This window comes from Castor canadensis, chromosome 1 (genome assembly GCF_047511655.1).
Source record: "Castor canadensis chromosome 1, mCasCan1.hap1v2, whole genome shotgun sequence".
Classification (NCBI taxonomy): domain Eukaryota; kingdom Metazoa; phylum Chordata; class Mammalia; order Rodentia; family Castoridae; genus Castor; species Castor canadensis.
The window spans coordinates 6,245,393-6,265,989 of NC_133386.1; the positions used below are offsets into that span (position 1 = coordinate 6,245,393).

The window sequence follows — 20,597 nt, forward strand, 5'->3', positions numbered from 1 at the left end:
CCCTGCTGTTTTCTCTGCCCAGATCCCTGTCATAGCTTCAGGAACTCTGGCCATGGAGTAAACCCATTTCTATTCTATTGACTTGTAGGGGTCAATCAGAACCAAGGTTCCTTCCTAGCTGATGAGAGGGAGTGAGCTGGGGGAACATAGCAGGTTGTAGCAGATAGATGACGCTTTTGGTGCAAGCAGTAGAGCTATCATTAGTATTTAAGAAACAGGGACAAGGCTATAGTCAGGAGGAAAAGACCTGAAACTACCAAGTGCCAGGCCAGATAGTGTGGAGGAGTTGAATGAAGGCTATGAAGAGGGAGGCTTCATGAAAGGACTCCTTTTCAGATGCTGATTCTGTGGTGTTGGGCCCAATCAAGTGTTTAAAGGTGACAAGACAAAACTAAATATGTTCTTATTCTTAGATGATGCTGTTTAGGGACAGATCATATCTTTATGGGGAAACCAAGGGAAGAATTCTTATAAGAATTGCTATTCCAGCCAGACTTTGAGTGTGTGGCTCTCACTCAAAAGTAGTGATGGCAGAAGAGACAACAGGATCATTGTCTAGGCACAGATTAAGAACTGATCCTCAGGGTGTAGGAGACAGGACACATGAAGGCAGAGAAGCTCTGTTCTCTCTCTGGCACTACATGGTGCCCACAACCCACCCACCTCCATCTTACTTCTTGTACCTCAGATTCTAACCTCCTTTCTCTCCTGCCTCTCCAACATTGTTTTTATGTTAGCACAGTCAGAAATGAACTAGTGCACTGGTTGGTGTGATGAGAGCGTCTCCTCAATATTGCTTGTCGTCTACATTCCTAGTGAGGGAGGGAGGGAGGGGCCAGCCACACCCATGTGTTCACAGTCTTCTACGCTGTGCAGTTGGGTTGCTGCCACCCACGTGAGACTATTGAAACTGAAATTGCATAAAATTAGTAAGACACAGGAGAGTAATTCCTAGCCAAGTTTCAAGTTCTCAATAGCCACATGTAGCTGATGGTCACATATACTGTGGATACCTATAAGGTGGTGCAGATGTCAAGTACTCCATCATCGCAGACATCCTCTTAGGCAGCAGTGTTCCACTTAATATGTTAATGTGTTCTTATGGAACAGTGGCTCACCCTTTCAAAGGGCCCTGAGCTTGCCGTGCTTTTGTTATTGCAGGGGGGGGGAATAGAACTTCTAAAGGAAATCAATGTAGTTTACCTGTAAAATCATTATGTTAGTGGACTAACCCTCACGGCCCATGATAAGACAATTATGTCAGCTTGCTAACATTTTTTTGCTCTAATTTGTTTTCCTTTCTTTTTCCTGAGAAATGTAGTTTCTTAACATGCACCTTCAAAGGACGGCTTCCACTGTCAGGTCAATTTCAGGATGTGCTGTGCTCCATCCCGCATGTCTGATGTGGTGGACCTCTGTGAAGGGCCACAAGCAGGGCCTTGTTTAACTTGGCTTCACTTGGTATCGCCTCAAGCCCCCAACATTTTAGATTTGCAGCTTGTAAAGCCTTGTAATGTTCTGTAAAATGTACTTAAAATATATTGATCAGTCTATGAATAGAACTTCCAAAACAGTCAAATCACTTTAAAAGTTCTATGGTTTTATATGAAAAATTATTTTTAGGATGAAAGAAGATTTGGAGGTGAGGAAGCCTACTGTCTTGCAACTTCATTATGAATGCTTCAGCAAAAAAGTATATGTGTGTAGTATGTGTGTATTTATCTGTGAGTATAATCACATACACATGCAGAGAGGACACCCAAATGTACCACAATGATCACAATTGATGAACGACAGTGAGAGATATGATCTGAAAAACCTTTAAACCTCTCCAAGTTTAAAGTCATTAGATATAAAAAGGGAAATATATAAACACAAACATCGCTGCTTCAATTATTTTGGGCAATGAAGAGACTACCATATGGAAGAGTGGATCAGGAAAGAAAAAGAAATTTAAGGTCCAGAAAGAAGTGAGAGGGAAGATTTGTATTACTGACTAAAGAAGCTATATACCTGGGAACGGCTCTTAAGGTGCCTCACAGAATCACTTTCTGTTCTTTTGGGAATTATGACTCCGTGTGCAAGAGTTCCAATCATAGGCCCTTCAGCCAGGCCAGTGGGAACACTGCCCAGAATGTTGTCAGGAGGTTGTTTGTTTTTATTCCTGTCCATTGTACTACAGGCTACAGCAGGACACAGAGAAGCTTGCCAATTTTAAATTGTGTTATACAGCCAAACAGATAAGGAAGCCATTCTGAAAAGGAGCTCTTAGGATTTACCTGAAGCCCCAGCTGCTCTGCCCAGTGGAGCTGCCACATTGAAATGTGCTGCAGCCAGGACTGGCCTGACCTTGATCTTCCTTAGACTGGCTATTAATCCCCAACTCAGGCAGGCTCTGGGAAGCAAGGTGTAATGGATTGCATGTCATTCTGTGTGCTTCTGGGGCATGGACATTGGCTGCAGCATTTTCTGAATAACTCCTCAAGGACTTAGTGAAGGTTGCAGTATGCAGAGGTGGAAGGGTGTCCTGTCTTCCCACTAGGCCTTGATTTGTTATTAGCTGAAACAATATAGCAGACACCGCTATCGCCCTAAGGGGCAGAGCAGATCATTTAGCCATTTAGTTCCCTGCAATTTCTGGATACTACTCTCAATATTGCAAGCTGTTTCTAATCAGACCTTTCCACAATGATAGTGTCTGGAACCCTGACGCTCCTTTGCTTTCCCTCTTCCCCTCTTCCTCCTTTGCTATTGTTTAACCTTTACAGAGGTTATAAAAGTTGTGAAAGGATTTGTTCATGTTGCCGATAAAGGTTTTAATGGTGAGGGCTCTGGCTGCTTTCAAAATTTCTTCTTCATACTTATTTAAAATTGTCACAGTTCTTGTGATCTTTTCATAATTCAGTTACTTTTATGCTACAAATATTTCTATAATATTAATGCATGGCTATGTGTTTTGTTTATGATCTATATAAATCTTAAGAATATATTTTATGTCATTATTTTATTTGCTAATAACAATGTGATATTCATAACTTGAATATCTTGCCTACTAAGGCACTGACTCTACAAAGAGGTGTCAAAAAACAGTAACTTTTTTTTTATTTCCTCAATGGACATAGAAAAAATCATATTAAAAGGTTAAACCTTACACTGGAGACATAGATCAATTGGTAAAGTGGTAGAGCATTTGCCTAGCAAGTGTGGAGGCCCTGAATTACTACAAAAAAAAAGGAAAACAGTTAAACCTAATGATAAATCTTGACAAACAGGAGATATAACACAAATTTCTGAATCTGGTAAATACCATCTAATAAAAATACTCGAAGCTAACATTATACAGGAGGATTCTTTCCATTTTAATATCAGGAATAATATAATGATGGCTGCTCTCATCTTTTTTTTTTTTTTGGTGTTATTGGCATTTGAACTCAGGGTCTCACACTTTGAAAAACAGTAACTTAATATCAATACAAGCATCTGTTTGTAATCAGTCTCCCCTTTCACACTGAGCACTAAGTGTTCATCTCTACAGAATAACATTTATAAAGAATATTGCAAATAAGTCACAAACATAAAGCTTGTTGTCCCTTACATTTTGCAAAGTTTCACTACCTGTAATATCAAATGACAGTCTAAAATGTCTACAAATACTCTGTACAAGGCTGCAGGGTGTGTTAAACTCCTCAGGATTCAGGCCCCCTTATGTATGACTGTATTTTGGCACATCTTCCTGGAAACCCAGCAAACTGTGATCTCACTCATATCATGAGAAATGGGCTGGTTTGTCTGTGCAGATAAGATTTTAAGAGCAAAAAGTCTGGAGTCTTCACAACTGTGTACAGAAGCATGAAATAGAATTTAGAAGCAGTGGTCTCTAAATTTTGCACAGCCTCCAAATTTCCTACCCTCTTTTAAACTTCAGCAGCACTGAGTGTATTCAGTTCCACTGTGTGGCAAACACACTTGGCCAGCTATCTTGATGACAGGTTGCTGACTTTGCTGAGTAAGTCACAGGGCTGTTGGCAAGATAAAGAGAAGACTTTCACTCTTTTGAGCACAAAACTAAATTTTGTAAATTAAATTGTCATATCCTCATTGGAATAATAATTCCACTAATATTGATTCCACTAATTGCAAAATGTTCTTGATGAGTTGATTTTGAAATTTGCTGCACTCAAAAGCTTTTAAAGAGTTTCTTGTCTCAATTTGGATCCAACACTGATTACCCACTATCTCTACTTTTTTCCCCAATAGGTAGACCAACATACAACAGCTTTTATGTTTTTTGCAAAGGCCCCTGTCAAAGGGTACAGCCAGGAAAACTCCGGGTACAGTGCGGCACCTGCAAACAAGCGACCCTCACCTTGGCCCAGGTAAGAAAGAGTAAGAAAGTGCAGCATCAGAATGGTACTGCACAGAGAAACAGATGCATTTTAGCAGAGTTGCCTTTCCCTGTTTCCAGTTGTGTATCACCATTGTTGAAAACTAAAGACATTGGTCTATGTGGATGTGAGGGCTAATGACACCTGAAGTTCTGTTCAAAACATACCTTTGCCTTCTGGATTTCTTCTATTCTATAAAAGTTTAGGCAGTACAGGGTCAGTCCTCATGTTTGTTTTTTTAAAACCAGGCCCACTGAAAGGAAGTAGAGAACCTGCTTTAATAAGGGGTTGGACTGTGGCGGGGTGCTTTTCAGAACAGATCACACAGGAGCCTCTTGGGCTGCTGGGCATGTTTTGCTCTGGACCTGTGTGGTAGGAGCACTGTTCATATCAGAAGTGTGCACTGAAGGGCTCTAAATGTGAGTCACACCTCAGGAAGAAAGTAAGGAGGAAGTGGTGGGTCATAACGAGTCTGAACTGAAAGCAGGACTTAGCGCACAAAAGTCTACTGTGGCCTGCTGCTCATTTTTGTTTTTACATTTTAAATGTTTGGGAAAATTCAAGACATAAATAATATTGTATGATTCATGAATGTTATGTGAAATTTCAGTTCTAGTGTCCATAAATAAATTTTTGTGGAACCCAGGCCCACCCATTTGTATACCTGACATCTATGGCTACCTCTGCCATAAAGGCAGAGTTGTGTAATTGGGATGCAGACTGCATATCCTGCAGAACCTGAACTATTTACTCACTGGCCCTCTAGAGGAAAGGTTTGCTGAGCCCTTATATAAATGGAGACAATTAATGCATTGCTTCAATGTGGAGCTCTATACCAGATGTGATGTGGACCTGACAGTGGGTAGTGACGTGGAGGACATCTTGTTAGCACTGCTTTGAAAGAACAAGGAAGCATAGAAGCACAAAATGCTTGGGTAGTTGGGTGTGCAGGTGGAGATAAGTACCTGGGATACCAGATGGAGACCCCACAACAGGCAGAGAATTCAGATTTTGTTCTGAAGCAAACAAGGAGCCAAAGCAAGCCTTGAAGAGTGGGAATAATGGGGCATTGTAAAAGACCTTGAAAAACATACCTGGTAGAGGAGAAATCATGGATCCATTGCCACAGCCTGAGGAAATGTTACAAGGACTAAGGATATGATTCAATGTTTTCCTAGGCTGCAACATTTCAGCTAGGAAACCTAAGTGGAAAACCCACTCAGGTTACTAATTATAACCCCATTCTAGATTTGAGAAGACAGAAGCTTAAGGAGATTTAGACATTTGCCCAAAAAATAAGAGCTCATGAGTGTGAACCAAGAGGTTTGAACCCGAACTCTCTAACCTAACTGATAAACTCTTTTGTTTTGTTTTAGCCATGTCTTTTTACAACACCGATAGATTTATACTGAGGATCAAACAAAAAATGGCCACAGCAATCAGAAAGGTGATAAAACATGAGGCCAGATGTGGGTGGTAAGGGGCAGTGAGGACCCTGGTGGAGGGAGCGCTAAGGCCCCACACAGAACAGATACAGCTGCTAATAGCTGGCAAGTTGTGGGGTGAGATTCCTGTGACTGGATTTTTTTTAATCAAAAGAAGTCATAACTCTATAATTTTATGTAAAATGTATCATTTAAAAATATATTCAGTGGGGGAAAATAGAAAAACAAAAAAGAAAAAATCTGCAGCATCTGTCTAAATGTGTCCAAGGAAAGTAGAATGATATAAGGATTAAATGGTACATTAATAGTAGGTGCTTAGCAGAGTCTGAAATGAGGTAGTCAGCAGAGGTAAGAAAGGTAAGGAGGAGAGACTGTATGGTGTGAGGCTAGAGAGATGACCCCAGAGAATCCTCACTTCCTTATTCCTCTCTGTGTAACGTAGGGGTGACTGTTGCCTGGTGTAATGAAGATTAGTTCATATATGAAGAGTACAGTAATCAAAACATGGTTAGAAATGTGAAGTTCTTTTGATCTGTCATTGTCATTCATGTATAGGTATATGTTCATATATGTATCTATCTATCTATATATGTTAGTGTGTAAGTGTGGGTATTAGCTAACTCCTTTCAGAGGAATGGAAGCACCTCTCCCTACCTGCCCCACACCTATTCATTCAGAGGCCGTTGTTTTTTCCATCTCCGAATATCACTCTGACATGAAGTCCTGGCACCCTGCTCACCTAGGCCAGCACTGAATTGGATGATCTGATCAATCCTTCTAGTGGTTTCAGAGCCACCCCTTCTCAGATGCCTTTCCCCATCACCACCTGAGATTTTATCAATTCCCAGAGTTGGTAACCTTGATATTTAAATTTAAACTTTTATTCCCCTTGGACTACTTATTGTTCTGCACATCACTGGCCTGTCGCTTACAATTTTTTCTAGTTTTTCTGTAATTTTTGTGACACACATGCAGAATAGATAATATTCTCCAATGATTTACACAAAGAGACTCCATAAGGTTGAGTAAAGAGCCCAAAGTTACATGGTTAATAAATATTGGAGCCAGGAGTGAAAAATCTCTGAATTTTCCCAAAGCCCTGGCCTTTTCCAGAATACATTGCTTACTGTACAAATCCAGTAATCAATGTCCTATTATCTAGCTAGTTTCCATGTACTTAAAAATATCACTGAAAAATACTCATAGAAAGATATGCTTAAGGATTTTAGGGAAAACGGGATGAAGATGACTTAAAGATAATTTTCTTATGTTACTAGATATAACAAAACTGGAACATAGCAGAGATCAGACTTTTTGATTTTGTTATGAGGTGCCTGTTCAAAGAGCAACATCTGTAGGCTCAGTGCCTGTTGGAGAAACAGGCCTGTCACACTGTGGATCAGCCTGCAAGTCTAGATTTGGCAAGAATAGAGGAGGTGCTGACTTTCACCAAGAGAAATGATTTCTATGTAGAGAGCAGGTACTCTTAGGTTTCATTTTCCAGATCTTTATAAAGATCAATAACTTGCATAATTTTTTCTGGTCATGAAACATAAGAGAATATGGGATCTTACATGGGTGACTAGTTACAGTGTACTGTTGCGTGGTTTATTTGGATGTCTGCAAAGAGATTTTTATACCTAGGGAGAAAAATTGAAACCTACTTAGCCACCTGAGTCATCCTGAAAATGCAATTTCATTTTTTCTTGTCTGGAGAAATCAATCTTCAACAAGTTCTATGCAACTCAGGGGTCTTTAGAGTCACCTTCTACATATTTTGTTGGTGGTGGTGGTTCTTCATAATGCTGATATTTCCTCAATCTGCTTAAATGTTGCATGTGACAGTAATGAGCTTCCTGTCCAATAAGGCACTCTAGTTTAGACCACATTTCACATTTATATGACGTTTGTAATAAATTGACAAGAGAGACGGACATCAGCCACTTATGTCCTGATGGTGCACATTGAGAAACTGCAGTCTGAAGTTTGACCTGACTTTGAGGGTGAATTGAGAATCAACTTATATGTTAGGTTAATTTCTATCTCCAAATCAAAATATCTTCTCTTTCATGGTGACCTTGACCAGGGTTTCAGCAAACCATAGTATCCTTTAGAAATGTGAGTGCTCACTGGAAAATAGTGAATTCTACTTATCAAAGGAAAAGCATGGTAGACACTCAGTTTTCACCAGCCTGTTGTTCACTTGGGTCCACGTACAAATGAGGCAGGATTGGGTACAGCAGAGGCTGCTCTGTATGTGGCTCAATGTTTCTGATTGTGTGCTTGAGCATTGAAATAGATAATTTAAAATAACCCATGTCACTGTCTCTCTCAAACATTTTCCTAGCATCTGCTTATGTCAACAAAAGCACTATCAGAGACTTTAGGATTGTTGACAATTTGCCAGGGTTGGTGAGCTTAGTAAGACTAGCTTCTGCTGATGAGGGGTTTGTCCCTGGAAGTTTTTCTGACAGTCCTCCTCACTTCTGCCAGCTCTGCCTCACTGAAGTCCTCAAAGCATTTTCTCCCCAATATGGATGAGGTATCCCAGTTCTTTCCACCATCTTCATCCTGTCATTGCCAATATTCTTGGGTTAACTCAGGCCTCTTCAAGCAAACGAAACCAAAGCATTCTGTGATAGGAAAAAATTGAGTTTGTATATGATCATGTTTTTTTGTGTGTATATATTTATCTTTTGGAACTATCTTTCACATATGAGAGAAAACATATGGCTTTTGTCTTTCTGAACCTGACTTACTTCACTTAATATGATGTCCTCCAAGTGTATCCATTTACCTTCAAGCCACATTGGTGTCATTCTTCCTTATGGCTGAGTAAAACTCCATTGTGTGCATTTGCGTATGTACACACACACACACGCACACACACATATCACATTTTCTTGACCCGTTTATCAGTTGTAGGGCATCTAGGTTATTTCCATAGAGTGTCAACAATATTGTAATATGTAACATCTGGGAAGGTAGAGGATATAATTATATGTATTGAAAGCTATTGAAAAATGGGGGATGGGAGGGATGGGGTAAAGGAGAGTAATGGAAGGACTTGAACTGACCACTTGTAAAGCATACTCACAGCAGGGATACATGGAGAAACCCCTTTGAACACTGACTTAGAAATTAATATCAGAATACAGGACTGTAAAATAGGTACAGTGTGTTGGGGGTATATTTGTGGGAGGGGTGAGAGTGAACAAAAGAGACTAAGGTAAGGGAATATGGTTGATGGACTTCATATACTTGTATGAAATAGAACAATGAAACCTTTTGCAGTTGCTTTAAGTGGGGTGGGGAAGGGGATGAGAGGGAGAGATGGTGGGGACGATCTAAGCAATGTACAATATAAATCTATTTGAAATTGTCACAATGAATCCCCCAGTCATCTTTCTAACTGAAAATAGGCTTGAAATATAGTAAGGCTACTTACAGGGTAAAATAAGTTATTGACTCTAATACTACTAGAACAATAGAACAAATGTAGAATTAAGCTGAGAGAGCATGCAGCATCTTGTCTTGGAATATTTGCCTGGGAGCAAAGTCTTCTACAACCTTAGCTCTGATTCAGGTTACACATTGTTAATCTTTCCAGCACCAACTATATGTTACTAGAGTTATCTACTACTAGGATCTTTTAGTTTGCACTCAGTTTATAAGTCTGCAAATTAATCAGAAGCCAGGAGATTACTGTAGCCAAGAAGTTTGGATGATTTTCCCCCCTACAATCTCTATAATTACTTTATCTCAAAAAGAACTTTATCTTTGCCACTCTAATGAGATATTCTGCCTTGGAATAGCATTAAAGCTAAAAGGTTTCTGATGAGAAATGGTACAATAAATAGAATAAGATGTAAAATGCCTGGCATGATGGATTTTGTTTAAAATTGGTTTATAGATTAGGCACAATTTATGTGAGGAAATTTATTAAGAAATATAGTCTAAATGTATAATCATTTCTAAACTTAATATTTGTTGCAGATTAATTGTGGGTCAGGAATCTACTTACTTCTCTTATTGTCAATAGCTAGTCTCACATCTATATAACAAATAGATCTTGGAATAGATCTAAGCTTACTTTCTGGTTTTTAGCTAAGGATATTTTTTGTTCAAGTATGCATTACTCCCATCTTTTCTTACTGTAAATTTGATTGTTAGTCATTTCAGTTTCTAGAGTATAATGGAAGAGTCACTACAAGTTACTTCATGAGGTTTAAACTCTTTGTAAGGCACACTGTAGATACCCCCACAGTGTGTAACCTGTACCTGCATTCTTTGATTCTCACTTACTCAGATCTGCAAAGGCACTGGTTTGTCTCGGGATTCACCTGCCCTCCATCAGCTACAAAGTTGAAGCAGCAGAGCATGTGCAGATCTGGTATTCACCAGTGCCAGAGTGGCCCTCTCCATCTGTTCCTCCTCAAGATTTCCCTTGGCCTTGTGCACTTTTCTGTGCTCCACCTCATTTTGACACTCACCCTTGCTGTTTGTGCTCTTCTTGGTCATCACCCCAGCTCCATTCACGGGTATGTCAAAGCTGACAGGAGCAAATAGAGGGGCCTCTCTACAAGGGAATGACATAGCGGAAATTCAACATTGAGTATACTCTTGGGGGCTGGGGATTGAAGAGCTCAGAGTCCATTGATCAAGATATACTTTAATAAATAAATTTTGAATAAGTTATTATATTAGGCAAACTGGCTATTTGAAAAATAGGCTTTTGGTGAACTGATTTTCATTGGCCTATCTAGAACTTGCTCCTATGAGTGTCCACAGGATATACATATGTATGAAAATGGGTTATCTGCTTGAAGACTTTAATTTTTAGGAAAATTTTGGATTGTTTTCATGGCTCTCCTGTGTTTAGCTAAGGTTCTGAGGGGAGAGCCTTGGATAAAAGGAGCATGCTGAAGGGCAGGTAAATGGGGTTGACAGAGAGGAAGAACATTGAAGTCTACTGTAGACAGAGTGAGACCAGAGTTACTTTAGCCCTGAGGAGTCTAGGTAGGACTAACAGATTCAACTCTTGACTGTACAAGGAGGTCAGCTATGTTTGAAATCAGACAGACAATGAATAATGTTTTAGGGTAAGTATGTCCTAAATATTTTATAGGGTATTACTATCCTATTTTTTACTTAAAAGAAATAGCCAGCATTCCAAGTGAAGTCAATGTTCTCTTCTTTACCTGACAACACTAATTCTGGGGACAGCACTTCCCTCTTAGTTGTGTGTGGAGCACTCATGGGGAGTGGTCTAGAAATAACTAGAAATGCCCTGGGGTGACAGCAATACCCTCATGTGAAAGGAATCAGCCACAGCCTTTTGAGCTACTACAATTCCTTTACTAGATGAAATTGCTTGTTTCTGGAGAACTGTTTACAGTTGTTAGTGAACCAGAGGAACTACTGGTTAGAAAGACCAAAAGAAACCAGTATGTAGGTTGTTTTCAACCAAAAAAGAATTATTTCTATTTTTGCTGTAATTACATTCAGAGGAACATCTAGTAAAGAGTTTTCAAGCAAAAAATGTGACCTATAGTTTCCTATTGAAATAAATAAAACCTTATTTACATAAGGGCAAAATTATTTAAGAAATAAGTAAAATGTTATCCAATGAATCACAGGCAACATTAGTCATTCACCATTACTCTCTTCTATTATAGAAATTCTTAGAATGACTGCCATTGTCATATGCCTGGTATTTCACAACTAAAATTGTCATTGGTCTCATTATTAGTTGGAGTGACTTCAATTAATTAAAGCCTACAGAAATGTGTGTCGAGGCTGGTAATTCTTTGGCCTTTTAAGTATTTTCATTTGGATGCCAATTTTGGTTACTTTTCATTGCTTTCTTATATGAGGGCCTCTTGGTAATAGAAACTGGCTTTTTTTGCATTGAGTGTACTTACAAGTTTTTAAGAAACAGAATAAAAGTAAACTATCCTTGCAGACGTAGACTTCCTTAGCATGCATTTAGGATGTCAGCCCCCAAAGTGAGCATCATAAAGCCCCTGGAGAGACCTGAACAGGACTGACCCGGCAGTTCCCTTGCATTGTGTTATGAATGGCTTCTCATGGTTTTGACTTTGATACCTGGCTGTGCTCCTGACTCATTTTGCAAGTGTGAAATTCTCAAAACTGTAAGCAGGAAATTTAAATCATATAATTCTGAAAAAGTATTTATGTATTTTAAAATGAGTTATTTATTGCATTACCTTCAAAGTATGTGCTTTTTATGTACTTTGAGGGATAAGTAGTGTTAATAACTAATTGAGTGTTTACCATAAACCAGAATCTAAGCTCAGCATTTTACCTATCTCTGTATGGTATTTGAAGTGCTTGTTCTAATTTTCATATAGATATATCATATCTACATATACTACAATGAAGTATGTAATGCCAATGTTACCTTTTATGTAGAAGATATTAAAAGTTATACATAGTCTGTCAGTAGTGACATGTAGTTATTAACTTAATTGGAAATTAGTTGAGCTATCTGAAATTTTATTCATTGTGCATGTATGATTGACTTAAACCAGATCTATTTTATCCCCTAGTTTGGATCCATGGTGTGTCCAATAAAATTCACAGTTATTTTAACTAAGAGAGAGAGTACAATGGGCATTGGGTAGGCAGTGACTGATGGCTGCAGTATTTGCAAAAGCATAATTGTTTTATATCATGGTCATGAGCTCATCAATTTCATTAATGAGTGGAAATTCTGCTATCATGTACCCTATCTCTATCCCTATGTCTGCACGAGAGATTTGGCCAGACTTAAGATAGTTTTTGTGTATGAAATGCCACTGTTTTTTAGGGGCTGTGTCTACAGATAGAGGTAGCTCTCAGATGAAATTGATATATTATCCATCTGACCACTTCGAAGCTTTATCAAGAGTTGTGAAAATAAAAAAAGATCTTTATTGCAATGGATTAATTTATTTGTTTTTTGCTTAAGAAGTAAATGGCTCAAAAACCTCACTGGGGAACATAAATAGAATTTAGTAACCTTGTCTTCCTATATAGTATATTCTTTGTCGATGCTTTATTTAAAAAAAAACAACAAGTATAACCTGGCACTAATAAAATGTTCAGGGCATGGAAGTCACATTGAAAATGCTACTTTGGAATTAGGCAGGACGTGCAAAGAAGGGCTGAGATATGTTTGTGCATTAGTTCACAGAAGCATTTGAACTTATGCATGCATGCCATGTTCCATCTGGGAATATCAAGCTACCTGCATAAATGTATCATTAAAGTGGGATGGGAAATGGAGAGGTTGACTTTACTTGGGTCACACAATGAGAAAGAAACCAAACTGAGGATTAAATCAGGGGAACTGGAGCTTAGATTCTTACTGAAAGTGCCCGTGTTGTGTTGCATTAGGTTTCTTTCTAGGACACACAGAGAAATGAGACTTACTTTGCAGCCTCTTCCTGAAAAGAGTCAAATTTACCTGACTACATTTCCTGAAGTGTGGATCAAAATTCACATACTGGATAAGAGATGAAGCATGGGGTTTTTCTTTAGTGAAGGGAAAAAGGGCAAGTATTGGTCCACATGGAAAAAGGAAATCGTGAAAATGAAAGGGGAAACTCACATGGATTGTGTCTTTTTAAATGCCATGTTAGCCAGGTAGGTTTGTGGCATCACACTAATGAAGTCAGAGTCTATGGCATGAGCCCAGCATAGGCCACTCATATCTCTGAGCACAATTAAAACACTACAGTCACATGTTAGTATGATTGAGCTATGGATTTTCCACCTAGTTTCAAAGAATTATATTTTTCTCTAGTGTCAGAAGTATGCTCAATTTTTTATGTGCTATAAATCTTCTGTTGTGCATGGGGGATTTCATATTAATGTAGAAAGCTGTCCTAATAGACATACACTGACCTGCCACCTAGGAAGTGGCCTGCAATGAAAATGATCTGATATGGCCATAACTTAGAGCTGATAGCATCATGTCATGGACAAATGCACTCCCTTTCCCCACAATGTGCTAAAAAGAAATGAGGAACCATGCTACTTCTGTCTTTATCTTTATTTAAAGCAGTTTAGGTTCAGGTCATTATTAACAAATGTGATATAAGCTATAAATTGTGTAATGTTGCCATAAACAGATAAACAGATACAGGGAAAATGAGGTAATGCACAAAATAAATAGAGTATGACCAAAAAACTATGAGAGACTATGTTCCTTGTGTACCCCTATACTTATTCCATTACTAGATTCAGTTCCAACAGACAAAGAATATACCTTGCCCATTGCTTGTGCTTAGCACAGTGCATCACTTATAGTAGATGTTGAAGATGTTTTGTGAAGTAAATGAATAACTGGCAAACAGCTTCATGATCTCTTGACTGAAACACAATCTTAGTTATGAATGGACTCTACAGTCATGCAATCTCCAATCTCATAGGACAATTGCTCTTATGTACTTGGTGTTTGGTCATCTGACTTTTGCTACAAGGACCCATTGCTCTTCCACCTGCCAGCTCTTCATATGTTTAAAGCAGCCAAAGCGATTTACTTCTAGGTCTTTCTTTTTCTACTAAACTTATGAATCAAATGTAAAAAAGGGTGAAAGTATACCCTTGCTTCAAAGAAACTCATTCTAAGCCTATTTTGGAGTCAACAGTATGGCAGAAATATGAAAGGAAAGTCCTGGAATTAGACTTGACTGTGCTGTGAGGCAGGACCAGCAGATCACTGCCTGAGCCTGCACAGGGCTTCTATGGACAGCCTACTATTGATATAAAATATTCTTGAGAAGAAACCTGACTTGTAGCAAGGTAAAAAGAAATTTTTCATGGAAGGGTGATGGTCCTGAGGATGGAAAATGGAGAGGTGTGGGTAGAAATGTCAATTTAGAGGGAGCAGATGACCACAACTAGGCCTGCCCATCAGTATTGTTCCCACCGAGGTGTGTTGACCCACTTGAACTTCAACGTCTAGTGGTGATGTTTACAGGAACCCTGAGGTATATTTCATGTACTTTCATTGTACAGCTCATCTCAATGTATCTAAACTCACTCCTTTTTACTGATGGTTTTTTTGTGTCTCCTCTAAAAGACATTTCCGTCTTCTGGTAGAAGACAGATTCTTCCAGGGCCAAAGGGATAATGTTAAGTTTCAAATGCAGCTTTAATTCAGTAAATAACAGCCTCAGGAAAACAAACAAACAACCAAATAAAAACTTTTCTGTGTACTCTTGCTATGCCTGCATGAGGTCAGGCCCTTGCTAAGGGGATTAGTGGTGCAGTTTTCTCTCTTTCCCTACCTTGAGCTTGCACCCTCCCATCCTCTACCCCTCTTTCCTCTCTACCATTTTTATCCCTTCAGTTGCTGTTATCTCAGTGTTGAAGCAAGATGAGAGAGCTAAGGAAGAGGGAACAGAAAACTTTTGCTCTACTAATACCAGTATGGGATATACTTGAACTATGGAAGTAGAAAAGCATCCTGCGTCTCATTGACTTGTGAATAAGTTGTACGGGTATTGCCACAGGAAATTTCACCTGCACCTCCATTGATATTCTCATGTATCACCTCCAGTGATCATTTCTTTCTCAACTCCTGGGCTTCACTATCCTCCACCCAGAGTTTCTCTGTTGCTCTCTGTTTGGCCTTCCAGGACATCTTCTTGGGCAGAGTGGAAACTGTTTCAGTGCAGTCTGTATGAACTCTCGTACATTTTGTACTTTAACAAATCCTGAGAACACAGAGTAGGACTATACCAACCAAGTAGCTAGCCTGTGAGATTTGCCAAGTTGGATTCAGTCAGGACCAGAATTCACTGTCTTTCCTTGATGTGAACTGGAACAGCCACCTTGAGCTCTCTCAGTTGATCCAATGAAGCCCTTTCTTCTTGATTTAAGATGCAGGGTTGTGCCCCATTGTGGTGAGATGGTAATACTCAGTACAATTTTCCACCCAGAGCTCTTCACACTTTATCTATATCCAGTCTCCTATGAGCCAACCTTTACACGCATAATGTTGGTGAAGGTTTCAAAAATCGTACTATATGTTGAGCAGAGTGGAAGAGAATTCTCTGTATTTCTAGCTCAGTTTTTCTATAAGCCTAAAACTGCTCTTTACAAAATCTATTAAACATTATATGACTAGTTTTTTAGATGTGTAACTTTTCATATAGAACCAGTACGCATCTCTTTAGGTTTGTAGTATCTACTGTATTTGGTGCTCTAATTGAAACTTCAAATTTAAAGTTATCTTACATAAGCTAAATCTACAGAGCCTTTAATGGTATTTTCAATCTCATTGTCTTTGTTGATATGATAATCATGTGGATTTGGAAAGGTGGGTATCACCTTATCATCATTTTATATGTGAAAAAACTATGCCGTATGCAGAGTAAGAGAGTTACCAAAGAGACCAGAGGAAGTGGGACTGTACCTTGAACCCATATTTTGAAAAAAGAAATCTAAAGACATTTCCTTCTCTCTTAGCAGAGCTCTAACTGTCTGTCCTCAGTACATCATTATTTTTAACACTATGTGCTTCATAGATTCCCTAAGGCATTTAAAATAGTTCAAATGTGCAATCGCTGCATCCTTTCCTTCCAAGATGTTCTTGTATTTCCTTTGATTCATGTTTCGGAGACTTCACCTTTGTGGAGGCCATGGAAGCCACTGACATTTCTTTGCTTAATGTCATGTTACAAATGTTCCAGTCTTCTATTAAATTCCATCTTGTGGTATCAAGATAATAAGAGATGAAAATTAGCTGAGATGCTGGACCCTCAATACCACAGAGCTGCTGTCATTACTCATGAGTCTGTCCTAGAGAGAAAAAGAATTTTCAAGCTCCTTGTAATGAAGGACAGAGAGAATCCTGGAAGCTGATCCTCTTAGCCTAAGCTCTTATCCTTGCTACTGTTTTCTTAGGCAATATGTGAGATACTTTTAATAGTGACTTAGATTGCTTTAGTTTTAATTTGGAACAGTATGTTTGGCCTTGAAGTTTTGTTTCTTCTATTTGGAAATCTGTGATTTTGCAAAAAGGGTGACAGGAGAGTGAGTGGTCTAAATATTAGATTCTATATTTGACTTTAGTGTATCATTTACTGGAAAAAATAACATATTTACCAATTAGAACTTGAAATTGAGTGAACAATTGTTTTCAAATGGCTATATATTGTATTGAACCTAGAAAATTCAAATAAACTTAGGAAAAAAACTATAACATTGGAAAATGTACTATAGTATATAATTTAGGTGAAGTATATACTAAATAATATCACAAATCTAGGAAAAATGTCAATTTATATGTTCAGGAGCAGAGCCCAATACAAATTTCATAGCAATGTCAATTTTGCCTTTATTAGATGAGGCTTTATTAAAGTTAATAAGAACAGAAAACTGAGGTAGGCAGTAACATTTTTAAAGATTCTAGTCTTATGTGTAGCAATTTTGAAATAAATGTCTCATTTAGGAGACAGAAATTGGTGCCATCAGAAAGTAGAGAAAATTGGTTTGCTTTAAGTTTTTCAAAGATTTATAGACAAGTACTTCTCAGTACTGCTCATTCAACTTGAAACATGCAGATTTCTGAATCTTTAAAGCACATATGAAATGTGTACTTTTAATTCTAGTGGGGGATCAAGATGGAAGGAAAGTCAGATGAGGGAAGGGAAAGTTCAAAGTGGGAAAATTTTGGAAGAGGTGTCAAGAGATGGAGATGAGGTATATGTGTTTACTACTTCACTAGACTAAGTTCTTGATTACTCTCTTTCCTCACCTCATTTTTCAATCAATACATTTTTCTTTGTTGATGTTTGATTTGATTGATTGAAAGAGCAAACAAACTACAAGGTTTTCTTGAATATCTGCATTAGTTTGCAAAAAGTCATAATAACACAGTGCTGCCCATTATGGCAGCCACTAGACATAATAGCCCCTCAGATATTAGTTAGGTTAAAATTAAATTGTCAGTTTGTCAGCCACAGTGGCCACACGTTGAGACTTCAGTAAGTGCTTGTGACTAGTGGCTATTGTACCGATTGCATATTATAAATGCAGTACCAGTCCCTCTCACCACAGAAAATTCTATTGAACTGCACTAGTTTAGGGAGTTCTGGTTTGGTCAGTGGGATGAACCTATCTGTTTTTTTCTTTAAAAATTTAAGTGTATTTTCCTAACATTAAGGAGAAAGAAAAGCAGAAAAAGAAGCGAATAATTTCTTCGACTTTGCAGAAATAAGGTTTACGGTGGGGGTGTGAGGAAGACATACTAGAGTGGTTCAAATTTAGCAAAGTTGTATGGTTAATGAGCCCAAGGGTTAGAAATGAGACAGGGTGTGCCTTAGTCACACACCCAGTACTGAAGATCTGGCACTAGGACGAGCTTGTTTGCTTTACAATTTATTGCATCATCATTGTGTCATATCCCTTCAGAGTTGTGTACTTTGGCATGTGAGAATTTGGAACACGAACTCTTTGGTCCTTGTAAGAGAAAGAGGCTTTCAGTCTTTCCCATTCCAGACTGAGGCAGATGAGGAGGTAAATTTCTTGCCCAGAAAACGTACTTCATAGGCTGACATCTTTCAGAACCATCTCCTTCATTTACATATCCCTAGCATGGCTGAAGGTTTCTAAGCCAGAAGGTAGTCTGGGCAGACCTGATGTATCCTGTGTGGCCTGTGTGGGTTCCATGTCTGTAGAAACTGTGTCTCACGTTGCTTTGGCTGCAGGCTGCAGGTATGGCAGAAGACCACACAATGCCATACCTTCTCCTTATATCTTACCTCTCCATCTCCTTGTTTTTGCCATCTCCTTATGTTTTTGCTTCTGAACAGGGGCTACATTCCCATTGATACATGTGCTCCTCAGTGAGAGAACACTGTGAATCTCAACATGAAAAAGTGAAATGCAGGGGTGTATTGCTGGGCAGGAAACCTGATCTGCCTGAGACCTGGTTGTGGAAAATGCTATTCTGCCAATGAAGTGTAAGTGTATTTTGCTATACTACCATTGCATTTATACAAATCCTTTTCTTATAATCCTTTCTTCAAATCAGAAGGAAAGTTCCAATAGTGGCTTGTCAAATATGTTGAAAAAATGAACAAAAATGACCTATCATCATGAGTTTTAGAAACAAGAGAAAAGTAGTTTTCCTAGGAATTTAGTTTTTTAGTATTTCAAATGATACACTTTCAATGGTAAATTAAAGATGAATACATTTTGAATTACAATTGTTGGTGTCATCATTAGGAACAACTATTGACATTCACAATAATCAAAACTCTTGTACATAGATTCCTACAAGAGGTCCAAAGTTTTCAAAGGCTCCTAATAGTTGGGAAAGTTATCAAGTCAAAAGTTGTGGGAATCCTCCATAGACTGATTTACCAGGGATGCCTTGGGAGGAGGATGCTGAACTTTTCTTCTTGATGTGTCAAGAGGTCATTAGAGTCATCCAAATTATCTCACAGAGCCATCACCCCATTCTTCTCATGGTTGGTGATCTCTCCTTGCAAAGACTGGTATGGGAAAGTATAGTATGTAGGTATAGAGGTAAAGAAGATTTATGACTTGCTGTGTTAGTCTGTTTTTAGTCTCTGTGACAAAATATCTGAAATAAGCAACTTAAGGGAGGATTTATTTTGGCTCATAGTTTCAAAGATTTCAGTCCATTTTTTCTTAGTCCCATTGTTGTTGACCTGTGGTAAGTTGAAAAGGTGATTTGGAAACCTTTTGATTAGTGATAAGAAGACTATTAATTTTCTTAGCATTCCATTTTTATGTCAACATTGATGTTGATATCGTTTCTAAATATATGAAGTCCTGAAAAATTCACTAGGTTTGGTGTACATGATCATTGAGTTTGAGTTTTAGAAATTTTGAGTTTAAACTGACTCTCAGATATTCAAGTTGGATATTCAGGGGTATATTCTTTTGTATTTGTCCCAACATACAGACTTCTAGGATTTAAATATGCATTTTACTAAGAAAAAGAAATCCTTTTGTACTTCTTGTGAACCACCTCAGTCTTCCAGAGAGGCTCTAGCTTGACTAAAACTAGGGTAAGTACCACTTATCCTTAGATGGACACACTAAGTAATTTTTAAATTCTATTTTATTATAAGTACATGTCAGATGAAATCTCTGAATAGAGCACTTCTCAGTCAGGTTACTTCCATTCTAACTATACATGCAGTTGGAACCATGATTTTAAGAGCAATTCTTGAACTCTAAGCGACATCTGTCTTTTAATGTCTATAGCTGAGTATATTTGCAGGAATCAAATCAAGAGCTAATACACCACAAATAAAACAAATAACAGTGCAGCCCTGTCCTTCTCCAGGGTAGAAACTGGTGGATCCAAAGAAAATGTGTGAAAAACACACGTTTTGTAAGCAATTCCTTTTTTCTTAACTATATTATCTGTGAGGTTGGAAACAAAAGAAGGTAAGTTAGGAACTTAGACTACTGGTATTGTTTATGCATATTCTAGGATTAATGTTGCATTAATATCTGGCTCATTACCAAGCTGAGAATGTGTTTCCTGTTTTTCATAACAACATAACTAAGTGCCTCTCCCTAGATAGATATGTGACCTAAAAGTGTTTGAGCCTCTTCTCACCTTTAAAATGAGGACTCTTGACTACACATTTCTTCTTCTCTCCTACCTCTAAAATTCAGTGTGTTTGAGTACTTCTCTCTTGCACAGAGATGTTGAAATCTGCTAAGTAATGTTGGAGTAAATAATCAATGGTCGTTTGCACAGAGCCCA

At 38.3% G+C, this 20,597-nt stretch overlaps 1 protein-coding gene across 8 annotated transcripts in view; it reads left to right on the forward strand.

Moving 5' to 3' along the window:
- Prkn (parkin RBR E3 ubiquitin protein ligase) overlaps positions 1-20,597 on the forward strand; it is a 1,269,303-nt gene that overhangs the window by 462,567 nt on the left and 786,139 nt on the right. For all 8 annotated transcript variants that reach the window (XM_074070800.1, XM_074070813.1, XM_074070825.1 and 5 more), the window contains exon 4: positions 4,258-4,376. In XM_074070800.1, the coding sequence (XP_073926901.1) occupies positions 4,258-4,376 (119 nt within the window). The remainder of the gene's footprint in view (positions 1-4,257; positions 4,377-20,597) is intronic.